Source organism: Macaca mulatta, chromosome 1, assembly GCF_049350105.2.
Source record: "Macaca mulatta isolate MMU2019108-1 chromosome 1, T2T-MMU8v2.0, whole genome shotgun sequence".
Lineage (NCBI taxonomy): Eukaryota > Metazoa > Chordata > Mammalia > Primates > Cercopithecidae > Macaca > Macaca mulatta.
The window spans coordinates 184,111,076-184,131,105 of record NC_133406.1 but is presented as its reverse complement, the minus strand read 5'-3'; the positions used below and the strand labels follow the sequence as shown (position 1 = coordinate 184,131,105).

The 20,030-nt window shown below is 44.9% G+C and overlaps 1 protein-coding gene across 1 annotated transcript in view; it reads right to left on the bottom strand.

Moving 5' to 3' along the window:
* Positions 1-3,554: 3,554 nt before the first annotated feature.
* The window catches only part of PLPP3 (phospholipid phosphatase 3), an 84,343-nt gene continuing 67,867 nt past the window's right edge, over positions 3,555-20,030 (bottom strand). Inside the window, exon 6 of the mRNA XM_015140445.3 lies at positions 3,555-5,475. Within this exon, the coding sequence (XP_014995931.1) occupies positions 5,350-5,475 (126 nt within the window). The 3' untranslated portion in view covers positions 3,555-5,349. The remainder of the gene's footprint in view (positions 5,476-20,030) is intronic.

Below are 20,030 nucleotides of genomic sequence, written 5' to 3'. Positions count from 1 at the left end.
TATCAATTGTATTTTTTTTACCTATCAACCAACTTCTCTTCATTTTCCCCCAATCATATCTACTTTAACAGTTGTTTTTGAAGATTTAAATAAAGCAGACTGCATGAAAATACCTGGGTCAGGATTTTGCACATCAACAGTTCTTTGGGAATACTTTACAATAAACAAATGAATGTATGAATTTACTCTAACTGGCAGGAATCTTATGCAGATTTCTAGCTTTTAAAGTTTTTTGTTTTTTTCCTTCTATCTCTACGTCAGAGAAAATGTAAGTCCTCATTAATTCCTAAGGACAGGGTCAATGTTTTGCAATTCTCTATATCCCTGCGGCCTGTTTAATTGGATGGTTACCAAGAATCACATGACTATTTGACCTGGATGATGATTAATTGGTTCAAAATTGCCAGGAACTGTTCAGTGCCAGGCAGAAATGCAGGATTTGCAGAGGGTAAGACTTGCTTCTGCCCCTGATAATCTGACAGTCTTGATACAGACCTTTATGCATGCAATTTTGGTACATTAAGCTAAGGGGTTACTGATGTCTGCACCCAGCATGCTCCGAGCCAAGCCCCGGAGGAGTGTGGCTTGGGGGCAGCACACCTGAACAGAGTCTGCAGATTTAAGGAGCAAAGAGTGGGAGTATTTCTCAAACTTTATTGTGCATATGAATCACCTAGGGATCTTACCCAAAGGAAGATTCTGATTCTGTAGGTTGGGGTGGGGCAAGGGTCTCCTAGGTCTGTATTTCTACCAAGCTCCCCGGGGATACAAATGTTGTTAGTCTGTGAACCACATTTAAAGAAGCAAGTCAAGGCCCACAGAATGCCATGAGCAAAGAGGTATAAAAACAGATCTTGCAAATCTCATCTTTACTGAGCAATACCCCAAGGCTCAGAGAGGTTAAGAAATGTGTCCAAAGTCACAACACATAGCTGGTAAGTGTCAGAGACAAGACTGCAACCTGGGCCTGAGTCCCCAGGTCCTAGTTTCCTTCTCCACATCATGCTGCTCCTCACAATAGCATGCAGCTCCATTGTTTCCTTAAGTCCGCATGAAACGGGGCTACTTCTCAAGTTCCATTTGTCAAGTACTGTTGGAAGGTAAAATGGAAAGACTGGGGTACTAGGATCAGGAGGCTTGAGCTCCGGTCTCACCAGTCCCTCCACTCCCTGGGTGCCTTCCTTCTCCCACCCCCACAAACAAGAGTTGTTCTGCCCCTCTGCACATTGGTTCTTCAGATTTGAAATGAAAATTTGGCCTCTGGCCTTAAGGATCTTCCTAGCTACATTTTGGGGCCCAAAGAAACATCACCACTTATAGAAAAATGCTGTGAAATTGCTGAGCTATTCCAGGGGCTGGAGGGGGCTGCATTGTCTAGCAGTAAAGAGCAGGCTGACCTTGGTGTCAAGGAGACACGAGCCACTTGGGTCTATTTCCAGGACTTGAAGCCAAATGGAGCACTCCTGGCTGGATTTTTCTTTTTCTTTTCTTTTTTCTTTTTTTTTTTTTTTTAGGGTCTCACTCCATTGCCCAGGCTGGAGTGCAGTGGTGCAACCTCGGCTCACTGCAACCTCTGCCTCCCAGGTTCAAGTGATTCTCCTGCCTCAGCCTCCAGAGTAGCTGGGATTACAGGCATGTGCCACAATGCCCAGCTAGTCTTTTGTATTTTTAGTACAGATGCAGTTTCACCATGTTGGCCGGGCTAGTCTTGAACTCCTGACCTCAAGTGATCTGCCCTCCTCGGCCTCCTAAAGTGCTGGGATTACAGGCGTGAGTGAGCCATCATGCCTGGTCCCTGGCTGGATTTTGAAGTTGCTTGGGATTGATGACTTCTTTTTTCCTTCTATTTATCTCCCCCCACTTTTTTTTTTTTTTTTTTTTGAGATGGAGTCTGGCTCTGTTGCCCAGGCTGGAGTGCAATGGCATGATCTCGGCTCACTGCAAGCTCCGCCTCCCGGGTTCACGCCATTCTCCTGCCTCAGCCTCCCGAGTAGCTGGGACTACAGGCGCCCACCACCACGCCCAGCTAATTTTTTTTTGTATTTTTAGTAGAGACGGGGTTTAATGTGTTAGCCAGGATGGTTTCAATCTCCTGACCTCGTGATCTGCCTGCCTTGGCCTCCCAAAGCTCAGGGAGTACAGGCGTGAGATACCACGCCCGGCTTCTTTCCCTTTTTAGATAGGAATGTCTTTAACTGTTATTCTATGCCTGTCCCACCACTGAATTTAGGGAGCAGATAACTTGTTTCTTAAGTTTCACAAGTTCATAGAGAACAATGTATTCCAGGGTGGATTAAACATGGAGCCTCTTTACCTAATTTGAATGGGTTAGTTTAGATGATGAGATTTGGGGTGTTTACGTTGTTAAGATTTAGGATTTTGAATTGATACTGCCATATCCTAGGTCTTTAGGGGATGTGGGGATAGGGTGATAGGTTTTGCATGTGGGATGGGTATGAATCTTTTGAGGGTCAGAGGGTGACCTCTGGTACTCCTCATGTTCCCGAAACATGTCCATGTCTTCAATCCCTGGCATCTGTGAATATATGTTCCATGGCAAAGAGGAATTAAGGCAGCAGATTGAATTAAGTTTGCCAGTGAACTGACTTTAATATACGTGATTATCCTAGATTATGAGCAGGCCTGTGTAATCACCAAGGAGGGCCCTTACACGTGAAAGGGGTGGCAGACGAGGAGAACCAAAGAGATGGCAGGTGAGGACTCGACCCAGTGTTGCTTCCTCCATGTGAACATGGAGGAAGAGGGCCACAAGCCAGGGAAAGTGGGTGGCCTCTAAAGATGGAAAAGGCAAGGAAATAGCTTCTCCCCTACAGCCTTCAAGACTGTAAGACAATACATCTATGTTGTTTTACGTTTGTGGTAATTTGTTACAGCTGCCATAGTAAATTAATATAAGACCTGTCCTACAATTTAATGCTCTAGGATCTTAGACAAATCATTTCATCTTTGCATTCCTTAGTATTCCTTCTTTCTAAAAATAAGAACTGCTGTGAAGATCAGACAGAACAAATAGGCAAAAATCCCTGGCACACAGGTGCTCGATAAATGTGAATTTCTAGCTTCCCCTTTTCTTCCAGGTTGGAGGAACACAAGGAAGGGAAGCAGGAGCCACATGCCATTCTCAGCAGTGCCTGCACCTTCCTTTGATGTGGACTGTGTACAGGATTCCCTCAGTACAGCTCCCCCAGCATACCTTATCTAGAGTGAAGGCTGCTTATCTGCCCTTGGGGCTCCTACAGCTCCTACCTCTCTGATGGAAAAATCCCTTTTAGAATACAAAAGCTCTCTAGAAGAGCCTGAGATGAGGGTAGAGCCAGGGCCTCATTCTGCAAACAGGCTTTCAGAGATGAAAGAGCAGGGCAGACATCAGTATCTACCCTATGACCACCACATTTCCCACTGAAAAAAATCAGGAGTTGGTGCCCTGAGATGAGGCAAGCCCACTCAAAGAGGCCAGCCTGTGATTCTTCCTTCTCCTGCCCGCACACCTGAGACAAACATCTCTCAAACACTCCAGGCTTGCAAGTCCTTAATTAGTTGTGTTACGAGCTTTTATTTAAAAAGCACATTTAATACAAGTATAGTTTCGCAGATACAAGTTTTCACTTTGTATGCTACAAAAGTCTTTGAATATTATCCTCTTTACAAAATGGAACCTTACAAAAATACTGACAATTTAATGTTTTTATACAGTTTTCTCTAGTTGCAGTTATTTCTTTCATTATAAAACAATGTCTACCACAGAACTATGATATTTTAGTTGATATTTAAAAAATTAACTCAATGCTTTTTTAAGCAGCTAATGTAAATAACACAGGTCGAGACACAGTTTATAATCATAGTGGATATAGCTAAAATTGTTTCAGAAATAATATCTTACATAGTTAACTTTTAATGTTTTATACATTATTTATATAATATTTATATATAAAAATCATAGCTTGCTATAAGTTGAAATGAAAGGACGGATTCTGTAGTAAGGATGTGCATGTGGTTGATCCATATGGTTACATGTAACCCTTTGAAAGGTCTGCATCCAAGATCTAAACGCATTTCTTCCTTCCTCCTTTCCTCAAAAGGTTCAGTAGAAGGGGTCCCTGTCTATCACCTAGAGTAGGACCTTGCATGGAAGGACACTTATGGATAGAGGATGAGGAAAACTCTCTACCGAGATTTAACCCATATGTTCTGCCCAGCAGAACCTATCAAGAACTGCCCTAGGGGTCAACCCCAAGACAATAGTGCTTTACACAGCAAGAGCAACTCCTACAAAGACCCTCAGCTCTGTCATCCTGAAGGGTAACCTCTCAGGCATGAGACTGCCTGCTTCTCTGGCTCCTTCTGATTTGCAACAGCTAAAAGGTTGGTTCGATTTTCATTCTGCCCCCTTCACTCTCCCATCTGTTGTACAGAAGGCTGCTTTCCATCAGCTGGTGGCAGACCATGCCTTGCTCATCCCGGGCCCTCACAGGAAATCCTGGTGGGCACGCAGCAAGGATTTCAAGGGAGAAGGCAGTAACCGAAGTCGAACTGTTTCTAAGAGTGTGCAAGTGCCCGGTGATTGACGTGCACAACATCAGCATCCTGCAATTGACATTTCAACATCACAGGATGGTGCGTCAAAAGAAGAAAAGCGAAGGCCTGTGCCCTCGATTTCTTCTGAAATTGTGCTATTTGTGAAATTCACTCGTCCACAAAGAGTCTGCTAATCACTAATGTGAGGAACTATGGTTGTTGGCCTATGGGCAGGGGAGGTGGTAAGGCCTTAGCACTGGGAATCTGGATTCGGGATCTGATCACTTGACTGAGCAAACTTGCTCTTTCCTTCTATTTAAAACACAAAGCAAAACTTCCTGAACTAAAGTCACAGTACAGAATAGAATGGGATGGACAGAAAGACTCAAGAGGGCAGCTCTGCAATGGCTATTTTCTTGATTCAGTGCTATGTCTGGCATCGTGTGCTACAATGTGAATTTTTGCTTTTCTCACAGGCCTGGGATTCCTCAGATCACAAAAGGTGACCAGCAGCCTCTACTCAAATAATTTTAGTGTTTGTTCCTGAACAAGCCGTGTTCACTAGAACATGAACACTTAAACCAATTGCACATCCAGGACTCTGGCACTTGGTGTTAGTTTGCTGTTGTTTCCACATAGGCGAACACTACCTATTTTGGAAGGCCACAAAGTAAAACATTTTTTTTTTTCCTTTTAAAAAATCAGTCGGGCAAAAGTTTTTCCCTACATTCTACTGTCTGATGAGATTGGAGAGCAGCAAGAACTTGCTGTCAGCAGTCATTTTACAGAAACAGCTCAGGAGGTGGGTGGCACCTACACCATGTTGTGGTGATTGTTCCTGTCAATAATGTCCACAGGTGAAAGGATTTCCTTCCGGATAGCAGGGGCAGGCAGGGAGAGCGTCGTCTTAGTCTTGAAGAGGTCAGACACGAAGAAAACCTAGAAGCACAAATCAGAGATGGAAGTCAGTAACTGATATCCGGGGTCTGGGTACACAGGATAAAGGAAGGTCAGAGGAGCACAGACTGCAGGAAGAGGGGCCTCAAATCACAACTCTTTGAATAGGGAAGGGTGATAGGGATCATATCGTCAAGGCTTATTGTACAGATAGGGAAACTGAGGCCCAGGAAAGGCAGTGACATGCTCCAGGTTGCACAACACCAGTTCAGTAGAATCCACTTCTAAGGACTCTCAGTCCAGTGCCCGTATCTGCAACCCACACTTCCTTATTTCTCAAGGCAAACGAATAGCAATGAAAGATAAGTTCCTAAACAAAGGAAGCAGGTCATAATTAGTTATAGTCATTAATTCACACTACTTTCCCTTTCCTCACAAAGGAATCCAGGGTGTAACCAGAAAAGATCAGCCAACATGAACTCCTATCAGCAAGAGCTGAAGTCAGGCAGTGGTGACTATTTTTCCTGAAAACCTACTGATATCAACTATTTGATGGGGGTCAAGAAACCGGGTTCTCGTTGCTGAGAAAGTTGGCAACTAACCTGGAGGAAAGGTTAATGAAAAATCTCCTATCACTTATTCCCAGCGTCCTTTTTCCTCCTGGGAATGTGACCTCACTGAGTCTTTCTTATAATACCTGAGAAACATTTATTGAATGCCACTTGCAAAAGTGTGAGGATGGCACAGGCATAGTTCCTGCCTCAATGAACTTATGATGAAAGATCCAAGGGCTTGATGAGCTACTGGAGTAAGAAAAATTTATGCTTTGTATTAGATGGCAAAATAAATACAGACATCCATTTGAGCCATTTAGCAACAGGAGTTTTTACTAAGTAACCATAAGCGGCAGCTATCAGTCATGTAATTTAATAGGAAACACATGGCTGGGTTTCAAAATAGCAAGTAAAACACTATCAGAGTTCCTATATCCAACAGCTTTCTGAATTGATGGGTCTTTGTCCTGCAGATGGTAATGTGCTCACTACTAATGACAGCACTATGGCTTCACTCTGGCCACATTATAGGCAAGAAAACAAAGTTCTTTTTTTTTTTTTGAGACAGAGTCTGGCTCTGTCGCCCAGGCTGGAGTGCAGTGGCCGGATCTCAGCTCACTGCAAGCTCCGCCTCCCGGGTTCATGCCATTCTCCTGCCTCAGCCTCCCGAGTAGCTGGGACTACAGGCACCCGCCACCTCGCCCGGCTAGTTTTTTGTATTTTTTTAGTAGAGACGGGGTTTCACCGTGCTAGCCAGGATGGTCTCGATCTCCTGACCTCGTGATCCGCCCTTCTCGGCCTCCCAAAGTGCTGGGATTACAGGCTTGAGCCACCGCACCCGGCCTGAAAACAAAGTTCTTAATAAGATTTTACCAAAACTAAGGCTCTAGCGATCCAGGGCCTGGCCACAGTAGGGACTTGCATTATTTGTTAAACTCATTTTCACAATGTCCCTTCTGTAGCAACACAGCAATCAAGAAAATGCTATAAAAATCACAGCAAGAAGCTGGTGATGCTGGTTACCTCGAGAGAAGGGAACTGGGTGGCTAGAAGGCAAAGGTGAAACAGATGTTTACTGGTCACTGTAAAACCTGTTGTACCTTTTGAATTTTGTACCCATTACATATATTACCTACCAAAACATTTAATAAGTATTATTTTGTTGTTTAAAAAAAAAAATAAAGCTAGGCTACTTCTATGCTACTACAAGAAAATAAAGTATTAGCCAAGAAGTATAACATCGTAATACATTCACAGTTTGAGTGCTATTGGATGTACCACTTTGCAAGGGAAAAAAATTCAGTCTTTTCTCCCTTTCTTTTGTCAGGAGGTTTGAACAGTGAAAACCATGGTACCAAAAGATTTGTCTCCTAGTCAGAGTCAAACTTGGGGATCAGGAGAAAAAAGATCTGTGTACAACCTGCCAGTAGGCTCTAGGCTCCCCTGCCAGAAAATTATTTGTAGTTGGTTTGGGAAACGGTTTTCAAGTGTCCCCAGTATGAGGAAACAGACTCGATTAAAGTTCAATGTGAAGATAATTAAACTTTTCAACTCTTCTCTACTCCAGCCCCAGCCCCACATTTTCCCTGATCTCCCCCAGTGGCCTTACTTCTTTTTGTACTAAAATGATGTTATCATCTGAGAGGTGCAAACAACAATGTCCTCATCTGTAGCTCAAAATTATCCTCCCCTTTATCCTTCAATTTGTCTCAGAGGAAGAGGTTTTGATCAATCTCTCCATCACTACTTTCTTTTTTTTTTTAATTATTATTATTATTTTTAGACGGAGTCTCACTCTGTCACCCAGGCTGGAGTGCAGTGGCACGATCTCGGCTCACTGCAACCTCTGCCACCCAGGTTCAAGTGATTCTCCTGTCTCAGCTCCTGAGTAGCTGGGATTACAGGCACGTGCCACTGTGCCTGGCTAATTTTTATATTTTTAGTAGAGACAGGGTTTCACCATGCTGGCCAGGCTGGTCTTGAACTCCTGACCTCGTGATCTGCCTGCCTTGGCCTTCCAAAGTACTGAGATTAAAGGCGTGAGCCACTGCGCCTGGCCCATCACTACTTTTAACTTCACTTATCCCAGCTTAGCAGCTAGATTCATGAAAATAAGTCATACAGGTCTAATTTCTTAGAGCTCTTTCTCCCAGAATCCATCCCATCTGCCAAGGGCAAATATAGCTGGGGACAGCTCCCCCATCCCCAGCAAACACCTTCCCCTTCAAGATCTTGAACAATCTACCACCTCAATCTACTGGCTTATCTCCCAATCTAATTTTCTGAGCTCATAGTCACTACATCTTAGGGTTTCCATTTCCTAACTGCAAGATAGGAATCATATGAAGATTAAAGGCAATAATAACTTGCGAAGATCTAAACCTGTGACTGTTGCATAGTTCAATAGAAGGTGTTCCATTCTCTAATGATCTGGATACCAAAGTAATTACTGGACCCAGAGAAAGCCATGCTCTCCCATGTGTCCAAAACTTTGCTTATCGGCCTTTCTTCCTAGATGAGAGGCTTCTTGAAGATGGAATCCTAACCCTAATCACCCTCAATCACCCAAAGCACTTAGCTTTGAGCCTTGTACACAACAAGGGCTTAATAAAGGTTTGTCATTGAATTTCAAAAATTCTCTTTACTTAATAGAAAGCAAGCACTCTGGCCTTGGACCTTATTGACAATACAACTCCTACAGACTTGAGGGGGAACCACATACTCAAATACTGCCCGTTCAGAGCCAAGCGGCGAGGTGAAAAGTTGAGTGAGGTCCAGCAGAATCCCACTTTAAGCTGTATTTCACTTTCAGCATGACTTGAGGTTACACAAACACTTTTTTTGGGATCATGAAACATAATACTGTCAAGACTGAAACAGGGTTCAGTCTTCCTAATATTTGAACAGCAGAACACAAAAAGACCTAGCAAAAGTAAAAGCTTCTTGGCTTGGAGCAGTTCCATTTCCTACAGAAGATGATCTCCACCCAGAAAGAAAACCCAGAGGCCCAGGCTGGGAAGGGTCTATACAAATTAAGTGGCTGTCTTAGGTCTATGGGATAAACCCACTCCCAGCCCACAATCCTACTCCACAGATCTCTGCTGTGCGAAAGGACACATTCGACAATAAATACAGTTCCAGCAAACAAGAAAAACTATACCCTAAGCACCAAGAAGAGATCTAAGTTACAATGTGCCGAACATTTGTTTTCAATTCCGTTTCTCCAATGCTTTGAATTTTAAACATTACTTTTTTTTTTTGGAAAATGAACGAATGCAATCAATAAATACTTATTGGATTCCTGCTATGTGTTAAACTCCAAAAATATGAAGATGAATATACATTAAGACAGTCTTTTACCCTCCGGGAGTTTGTAGGCCAGTGAGTTAGAGAGCCAGGTAAACAGATGACCACAATACAGCATATTAAGGATTATGATGGAGGGAAGCCAGGGTGTTGAGGAAGCACAGAGAATGTGGCATTTAACCCAGACCGAAGGGGAGTGGGAAGCAGGCCTTAGAAGGCTTCTCCTAAAGGATGTCTATTTGATCTCGGCTTTGAAGGATAAGGAGGAGTTAACCAGGCAGTGAATGCTAGGATGTTGTTTCAGGCAAAGGGGATAGTGTGTGCAAAGGCACAGGAGAAAGGGAGTACAGCACATCCGGGAGCTGCAGGAACCTCAGTATATCTAACCTGGAGCAGTCAAAGAGGCTGGAGAGGAGAGGACTAGATATTGAAAAGCCTCCTGGGACATGTTAAGCAGTTCAGATCTCATTGTTTTAGCTCTAGGAATCATTGTCAAGGCAAAAGTGGGGAAGCAACACATTGGAAAGACCTGCATTAAGATCATGTTGGAGGTCGGGCGTGGTGGCTCAAGCCTATAATCCCAGCACTTTGGGAGGCTGAGGCAGGTGGATCACTTGAGGTCAGGAGTTCGAGACCAGCCTGGCCAACACGGTGAAACCCCCCCTCTAAAAAAGTACAAAAATTAGGTGGCTATGATGGCAGGTGCCTATAATGCCAGCTACTCAGGAGGCTGAAGTGGAAGAATCACTTGGACCTGGGAGGTGGAGGTTTCAGTGAGCCATGATGGTGCCATTGCACTCCAGCCTGGGCAAGAGAGGGAGACTCTCTGTCTCAGACCAAAAAAAAAAAAAAAAAAAAAAAAAAAATCACGATGGTAACTAAAATGGAGATGGAGTCAGAAAGTATGTAGTGAGCCTGGAGGCAGGGATTAAAGAGTCTAGGAGAGGATGAGTCCTGAACAACACCTATGCAGTAAAGACAAAGAAGAGGAGATGGATTTTGAAACGTTGAGTATAGGACTGCAGCTGGTAGAGGTGATATGTTTGGGGTGGGTATGTGTGCGAGGGAGGCAATATTTTTCTTCCTAGTTCTGTTTTCAACTCTAGAAATCCTTGCACTTATTCCCATAAAAACTTAAAATTTCGGTAACTATGCTAGGAAAGAAATATATATACAACTTGCTTTCCTCTGCCTGTGATGTTGTCTTGGGGGAGTGATTCCCCCCCACCCCAGTGGTATTTGGTACTGTAGAGTGTTGTACCACCATCACTTTTATCTAATTCCAAGACATTTCATTGCCCCAAAATAAAACTCCATAAACTTAGAGCAGCCATGTCCCGTTCCCTCTTCTCCCCAGCCCCTGGTAACCATCAATCTGCTTTCTGTTTCTATGGATTTATCTGTGGGGAAGTGATTCTGACCTCCTCCTGAGTCAAAAGGAGTCAACTGTTCCGTGATCCCAGGGTGGAAGATGATCTAATTTACCCAAGCACTGTGGACAATGTAGCTCCTTCCTTCAAGAGCAAGAGTACACACAAGACAACGCTAAGCTGTAAGAACCCCATTCACTGTGATGAGGAGATAAGAAAAAACAAACTAGAAAAAGAAAAAAGAGAGAGGGGGGAAAAAAGAGTGGTTGAGACTGTGAACGAACATGTGAAATCTGACACATTCTAGCTGGACGTAGAGGCAATATGCTGATGGGAGTTTTCTATGGGACAAACAGAATCTGCTCTCAAAGTTCTTACAGTTTCTAGGGCTATCTTTGGCCAAGAGTTGGCACACTCAAAGAGGAAGACGCTTCCGATGGCTTATACCAGCATTCACACTCTGGAAATGTTAACCTCCCAGGAAGCACAAACAGTCCAGCCCTGCTGGGGTGCTGCCTGCCTAGAGGTCACCAAGAACCAAGTACACCAGAAACAAGAAGTCTGGTAGGTAGCCAGCTTCCTCCTTTCATTGCTAGGAATGGCTGAATCAGCAAATTTTGAGGATCATTTTGTTAATTTTGTTAAGGGCAGATTATAACAATAAAATTATCCTTTAAATGTTCCTAGAGTCCCTGAGTGTAAGTGAACTCCTTGAAAATAGGAATCCCATCCTTACATAACACATTGATCTGAAATGCTAGCAAAAGGTAGATAACTATAAAAGAAAAAGATTTTTTGAGTCTTAGAACCTCAAGAAAACTGAGCGTCATCTATTCTGGTATTTCCTAAAGTGTTGTCCTCAAACCATCTGTTTCAGAATCACCTGGGAGCTTCCTGAAATAGCAGATTCCTGGGTCCATCTAACACCTACTGAGAGTGTTGTTTGGAATCTGCATTTTAGCAAACACTACAGTTATTTGTTATGCAGACAACAGTTAAGAGAGCCATTAGTGGACAGTCTGTAGAGATTAACAGATGGGCTCAAATCCCAGACCCGCCATTGCATGGCTGTGTGTCTTAGACAATCTACACTGAGCACACAATTATCTTCTTTGAACGACTCTTCTCTCTTTGGTACCCATATTGAACTTTTAATAACCTTCCATCTTAGCATTAGGCCATAGGCTTTGATACATGATGCACGTATTCCTCTGTGCTCTGGCCCTGGGATTTCCTTTTAGCTTTCTGGTCTACCACACTGAACAATCTCATGGATTAAGGAAGGAATAACTCTCTTTGGAGGAGAAAGCCTTGGGACCTGGCTCACCCTCATGCCCTAAGTACAGTAAGTGCTATCTAAAGAAAAGCCATCTTTGGCAGCCTTGTTTTTTAACTAGATGGGATTATCCAACTGCAATCATTATTTTTTGACCACAATAAAGGGCTTTCAGTGGCTTTTGGCCCTGGGAATTTGTGAGCATTTCTGTTGAGTGACTTTCTAGTATATCTGAGAAGGAAAATGATGAGATGGAAAAGAGTGTGACACTGGAAATCAGACAGCAGAATATCGTCCCAAAATTTCTACTGGTGTGTGATCCAAGCTGTCACACTTGTCTTGAATTTATACAAGATGAAAAGGTTTTACAGTTGCAGATGATGGGTCTGCCCTGTATTTGTGTGCAAATGTTATTTTTAAAATCCACCAGCCGGGCGCGGTGGCTCACACCAGTAATCCCAGCACTTTGGGAGGCCGAGGTGGGTGGATCACCTGAGGTTGGGAGTTTGAGACCAGCTTGACCAACATGGAGAAACCCCGTCTCTACTAAAAATACAAACATTAGCCGGTTGTGGTGGCGCATGTTTATAATCCCAGCTACTTGGGAGGCTGAGGCAGGAGAATCACTTGAACCTGGAAGATGGAGCTTGTGGTGAGCTGAGATCACGCCATTGCACTCCAGCCTGGGCAACAAGAGTGAAACTCTGTCTAAAAAAAAAAAAAAAAAAAAAAAATATTCACCTACCTATGGTTCCTGTAAGGCTTACATGAAATATATGTGAAAACACTTTGAAGAACTATTCATTCATTCATCTATTTATTTATTTTGAGACAGAGTCTCGCTCTGTTGCTCAGGCTGGAATGCGGCACCATCTCCACTCACTGCAACCTCCACCTCCCTAGTCCAAGCATTCTTGTGCCTCAGCCTCCGAGTAGCTGGGGTTACAGGTGTGTACCACCGCACCTAGCCAATTTTTGTATGTTTTTGGTAGAGACGGGATGTTGGCCGGCTGGGTCTTGAACTCCTGAACTCAAGTGATCCACCCACCTCAGCCTCCTAAAGCACTGGGATTATAGGCATAAGCCACCGCACATCCAGCCTTATGAAGGACTATTCAAATCATCACTGCTATTGAGGAATGTGAAGGAAATTAGTCCCACAAAATGAACAAAGAGGGTTTAGAGAAGCAAAGAAAGTTGAGAGCAATTTTGCAGAGCATGCTGCTGTGTGCCTGCGGTCCCAGCTAGTCAGGAAGTTGAGGTGGGAGGATGGCTTGAGCCCAAGAGTTTAAGGCCATCCTGGGCAACATAGCAAGACCCGCCCCCGGCCCTCTCCCCATCCCTTTAAAGAAAGTTGTGGGCAATACTGATGGAGAGCAAGAATCTGTGCCAAGGAACCTTCCAGGAAAATATTCATAGGCTATTAGGGAGGGTGTCTGGTAAGGAGGACCCAGGGGACTGACAGCTCTGTCTATGGGGCGCTAAATGCAGTAGGAGCTGGAGCTTAGGAACATAGTACCCAAAGATGACCAAGGTTCGACAAAGGCAGGGGACCCCATTCCCAGAAACCATCCAATTTTGAAGCCGAAAGGGAGAAGCAGGCTACTATTCATTGAGGTCACCTCTCCCCATTATCCCACAAATTCCGTTGTTCTGCATTTCTAGGGTCACAAAACACATCATGTTCTCACCCATCTCCATGTCTTTGTGCTATTCCTTCTGCGTGGAATTCCCTTCCTTATTTTTTGTATCTTACAGCAAATGGCCATTCATTTTTAAAGAATTACCTACTCTAAAAATTCTTTCTAGTCTTACAACACCCTCAAGAAGAATTAATCACCTCTTCTCTTGTAACCGCACTGTCCTCAGTAGTGTATCCCATCCCAGCAGCTGTGCCCTTCTATTATACTTCTCTGTTTACATGTCTGTTCCTACTAGATCATTCTCAAGCCATTAGCAAGCTACAAAATCAACTAGGTAGTCACCACCAGCATTTTTGAAGATTAATAGAAAATATTAGAATGTCTCACGCAGTAAGGGCAAGTCTTATTTTGTGATGTTATTTGTTTTAGTTATGTGTGGGTGACTCTATTGGGTTATGATATAAAGTGTATTTCTTATTATAGATGGTGGTCAAGTCTTGGAAAGCTACTGCACTAGATAAGCTCTTTAAGGACCAACTCCTTTTAGCTCTGAATCTTTAAACAAAGCATAGTACTTAATGTACAATTCACTATCAACATTGCATGTGCCAAGCATGATGCATCTTTAATTCTCTAAATCCTCAATCCAAAAATCATGTTAGGTATTATCATCCCCACCTCATGGGATTGGAAAAGGTGGCTGAGAGGTGAAGTGACTTATCCTGACAGCTTACCTAGCAAGTGGCAGGAATATAACTTCCCTCTCTGAGCCTCTGCTTCGTCAGCCCATCCATCTTAGCAGGGAACCAAGAAAGGAAGTTTTAGAAGTAAAGTTGATCCTTGAATAACATGGGCTTGAACTGCATGGGTCCACTTATATGCAAATTTTCTTCTGCTTCTGCCAACCCTGAGACAGCAAGACCAACCCTTCTTCTTCTTCCTCCTCATGAGCCTACTCAACATGGAAACAACCAGCATGACTTTTACGGTGATCACTTCCACCTAATGCACAGTAAATATATTTCCTCTTCCTTATAATTTTCTTGATAACATCTTCTTTTCTCTAGCTTACTTTATTGTAAGAATACTGTATATAATACATAAAACATATGAAATATGTGTTAATTGACTGTTTATGTTATCAGCAAGGCTTCCAGTCAACAGTAGGCTATTAGTAGCTTTAAGTGTTGAGGGAGTCAAAAGTTCTATTTGGACTTTTTATTGTGCTGGAGGTCAGAACCTCTAGTCCCCATGTTGTTCAAGGTCAACTGTATTTTGACCAGATGTAGAGCACTACAAAGATACTGTCATTATCTATTAGCGGCCAAAGTTTACTCCTTTGTTTCCTTCTCTCTCCCACATCCATGTTTCTACCTGCCTAAGAGTAGGGGCCAGCAGTGGCAAGGTCACATTAACTTAAGGTCACATTACTGGGCAAAGAGCTAGACTTCTGCAGGGCCAGAAGAGGTTTGGGAGCTCATTTCATCCATTCTCCTGTGCCCAGGCAGCAATGGAGTAAGTCAGAAGGGAATAGATGGGACTCTCTCCTATTAGAGAAGGAAGAGGCCTTGCAAATTCATGGCCAGGCATGCTTGGAATTTACTGTTTAGCCCTTTAGATGGAATCAAGAAACTGGGGATTTGGTTCCTACTCTGCTACTGTGTGTCCTTGGGCGTGTCCTGGCCTCTCCCTGCACTGCAGTTTCCTTTTGCAGGGGTTGTCATCGCTGAACTCTTCTTCACACTGGCATTCTTGCTGGTGCCTTTTCCCAAGGTCACCTCACTGGGGAAGAGACAAAGAATGCCCTTGCCCTTCCCTACATCTGGAGGAAGATAGCAGCACACAAAAGAGCAACGGCGAGCGGAGCCACACCCCCGGGAAGAGGAAAACCAGGAAAGCCTCTGCTGTGTATTTATGCAATCCACGAGCAGCTGCTTCCTCTGCTGAACCCACAGCAATGGCAGCCGGGCCCTCCCCTGACCCCTCCCAGGGGCCCCTAATTTGCCATCTGTTAGAGGGTCAGGGAGGAGGTGACCAGATATGCAAGTTGTCACCAGACGGGAAATGAACCGATGTCTCTTCCTTCATCCTAGTCCCTGGGTGAGTCCAGCTGTAAAGTTCACATCCTTGGTAGGGTGACTTAGTGAGTGTGTAGGCGGGAGGGGGGCTGGGAGAGTCAATATGAGCCTGTGTTGTTTTTTTTTTTTAATTTGTCGTTCTGAGTTCTGGCAAGACAGACAGAATGGACCTCTGTCTATCTGGGTATGACCGGGTCTGCCCATGCACCTCGTGGTCTATCTGGGCTGTGGCTCTCTCCTTTGTCCTGTGTACCCCTGTACAGATCTCTGAAGGTGTGCAGGCAGGCCTATCTGACCCTAAGTGCTTGTGTCTTTGTGTTGAGTCCATGACACCGTATAGGTCTTCCGTCTGTGCTGGCTTCCATTGTCTTCCCTTTCTGGAAAGCATTCAATTAGTAAGCAATGGAGGAGGAAACCAGACTTCCATTTGACATGTGATTTTTGTCTAGACAAGTCTGCCCTGCTGTGACAGGATCTACCCTCAACAGACCCAGGTAAAAGTTCTTGGCTGTCATGCCTGGTGCCCAAGGCTCTGCAGTTATGGAACCAACATTCTAGGGTAACGCACGGTACTTCAGTTACTACAAAGTCAGCTGTGCCACAGAATGCCTGTGCACAGAGGTCATGGAGCTACAAGGCCTCCAGCTTCAATTCACAGGTAAGGAAACTAGGCCCAGAAGAGAAGTGTCTGGCCTGAAGCCACCAGCTAATACATCATTCACCATTTATCCAACGCTGATGAAGCACCTATTGTGTCAGCTACTATACTAGGCACTGAGAATAAATAATCAGAAGGTTAAGCCACGGATTCTGCTATTAAGGCACCCACAATCTAGCTGAGGAGACACACAGAGCAGGCAGTGAATAGATCAGGCCTAAAGCCATGGCAGGAAGAAAGCGCAAAGGGCCATGGGGGACTGGAAGGAAGTGAGACAATACTGTCTTCAGGGACTGGGGAAGTTGTGGAAAGCTGAACAATGTCCCCCAAAGACGCCCACATCCTAAGTCCCAGAAGCAATTAATGATGCTACATGATAAAATGAGATTCAGCTAAGATCTTGAGATGGAGAGATCATCCTGGGTTATCAAGGTGGTCCCAGCATCTGTAAAAGAGGTAGGCAAAAGGACAAAAGTCACAGAAGAAGGTGTGACAAATGGAGGCAAAGGCCAGAGAAAGTGTATGCATGTGTGAGAGAGAGAGGGAGAAGTGAAGATTCTATGCTGCTAGCTTTGAAAGTGGAGAATGGGGCCATAAGCCAAGGAACGCAGGTAACTCCAGAAAGCTAGAAAAAGCAAGGCAACAGATCTCCCCTTAGATCCTCTAGATGGAACACAGCCCTGCCAACACCTTGATTTTAGCTCAGTGAGACCCTTTTCCAACTCCCAGCTTCCAGAACTGTAAGAAAATAAACTTGCATTCTTTTAAGCCACTAAATGTGAGGTAATTTGTTACAGCAGCCAGAGGCAACTAACACAGAAGGCTTTATCCGAGATGAAGTGAAACTGGAACTGTGTTCCATTAAAGGGAACAGCTATCTAATATAGAAACTTGGGTGTTGGAAAATATTGAAATGTTTGACATGCCGGGAGGTAAAGGGGTAGAGAGATGAGAGGAGGCCTGCCAAAGTCTGAGTCTTGGAGTGCCAGCTCTGTGTTAGACTGTCTGGGGTCAGTTTTGCTACCTTCTAAGTGCTTGGGCTCTTGGCAAATGTGGCGAAGATTACATCTCAGTTAACAGGGAGTCCATAGAGGCTCGGCTCAGGAGGTTATCTGGCAGACTGGAAAATGGATTCTGTGTTTCTTGGCACCTCAAGCGGTGGCTTTTGTGCCATACGTGCTGCTTTTTTATGATCCTCCTAACCTCAGGTGATGTCTCTGTGTTTCTTTTTTTTTTTTTTTTTGAGACGGAGTCTCGCTCTGTCACCCGGGCTGGAGTGCAGTGGCCGGATCTCAGCTCACTGCAAGCTCCGCCTCCCGGGTTCACGCCATTCTCCTGCCTCAGCCTCCCGAGTAGCTGGGACTACAGGCGCCCGCCACCTCGCCCGGCTAGCTTTTTGTATTTTTTAGTAGAGACGGGGTTTCACCGTGTTAGCCAGGATGGTCTCGATCTCCTGACCTTGTGATCCGCCCGTCTCAGCCTCCCAAAGTGCTGGGATTACAGGCTTGAGCCACCGCGCCCGGCTGTCTCTGTGTTTCAAACACCATTCAGTACAGCCATAGTCGTCAGTAAGAAGAGAACTTGGTCCTTCCTGGGATTCACTGGGACAGCGGCCCTGATTCGTGGGGAAAAGTTTTGTAACGTGGCACAAGCAGAGCAGAGGTCACAGACTCCTGCCTGGCACGTGACAGCTACATTGCACAACCCTGATAAAGTTGCAAAACCCATGAGGCAGATGCCCATGATCCTCCTCACAGTTCCCTCTCCCGGATACCTGGTGTCTTCATCACGTGGTCTCTGGTTCCCCACACCTCCCCACAGATCTACCCATCTCTGCTCAATCCAGGGTCCTGAGCTTTGCTTCTGTCTCTCTCACAATCAAACCCAGGACGACAGAATCCTGGGAGCTTATGACTGGAAAAGACACTACCTTCTTTTCTCCCAGCTGAACATTCCCAAACTTTTATTCTGAGTAGCTACAGCTTCCAGGCACTTCCCTGAATGGGCCTCTCAGATGGCTTCAGTGAAATGAATCTCTCAGTGCTGCGATTCCAAGCCATTCTGGACCATGAGGTCCCACTGAGCACAAGGCTGGGTGTCAGGCATTTGGAGAAAAATGATAAGTAAGATTGAGTCCCTGTTCTTGCATGTTCACAGGTGAGTGGGCGAAAGGCAGGGAAAGATATTTATCACCCCTTTCCAAACCATCTTTACATTGTAAATCAGGCTTTCAAACTCAAAGCAATAACTGGATCCACCCAAAGGGTTAGGAAGGACTCTGTGACACAATTAAATGATACTCTTTAAGCAGCTAACTATGCAGCTTTTGTTTTGGGTTAACTGCAGGGCCTTCAGCTTCAGGGACCCCCTCCTCTCCTTGCAGAGTGCAGAGGGCATAGCTTTGAGTCCAAGAGAATCGTGGTGCAGCTGTCTATTAGCTCTCTGACCCTGGATGACTTAAGTTACCTGTCTGGGCCTAGTTACTTCTGTAAAATGGCTGGAGTACAACGGCTTAATGTGGCTAAAAGAAGACAATAGGCAGCCGGGCACAGTGGCTCACGCCTGTAATCCCAGCACTTTGGGAGGCTGAGGCAGGCGGATCACCTGAGGTCAGGAATCCAAGACCAGCCTGGCCACTATGGTGAAACCCTGTCTCTACAAAAAATACAAAAATTAGCTGGGCATGATGGTGGATGCCTGTAATCCCAGCTACTCGGGAGGCTGAGGCGGAAGAATCACTTCAACCTGGGAGGCGAAGTTTGCAGTGAGCCGAGATCGCACCATTGCACTCCAGCCTGGGTGACAGAGCGAGACTCAAAAAAAAAAAAAAAAAAAAAAAAAAGAAGACAATGCGTGAAGTATCAGAATGGCACCAGCAGAGAGTAGGTCTTTGTAAACATTAGAATCAAATTCCTATACTGTGCTACAGTCAGCAAGAGCCAAACAGGACACAAGTCAGAACCCTCATTTCACTTCTTGAAAATAAGCCATAGTCCTCCCAAACACTCTGTCTAATTGCTTATGGCCCATGTTTTAGGATATAAAAGAGAGGAAGGCTAGTAAGGATCCCCCAACCTTTTAATTTTTTTAATTGGGGGTGCAGAGGAGTCCAATTAGGGCAGTGGCGCCAAGAAGGAACCACAACAGCAGGCCCCCGCAGGCTGTCCTCCTGCTGAGAGCAAAGCTCAGGAGGGCACAGTCAGTAAAGGGTTACCCTTCGGTGCAAATGCCCATCCCCCACTGTCACCTCACATTAAAGGGCCAGGCACCAGAGAACAAGCGGGTCAGTGACAGCTGCTCTCATTAACGGTTTGCTCCCCTAGTTTCTCTCCCTTTTGGCCTTTACTTTTACAAAGAAAAAAGAAAAATAAAGCAAGGGAGAAAGCCATTAAAACAGCCAGTCCCGTAGGCTGGGATTCCCATGTCAAAGGCTGCAGGCAGTTCACACGCTGCTTTCTTCGTGGCGCCCACTCTGATTGCTGCAACTCCTTCTCCCTCTTCTTGACCCGTGCAATGGATTCAGGTGCTTCCCTGCCTGCTGAAGCCCCCTGCACATGTCACTACGACAGGCCCCCATGGCACCGAGCTCCTGTGCTTGGCCTGTGAGAGGAGCAAGAATGGGATTTCCTTGGGAGGGCTGAGCCTTACTCATCCCTATACACCTTCAAGAGAATACTCCCTACAGTGTTCTCAAAAAAGGTTAGATCCACTC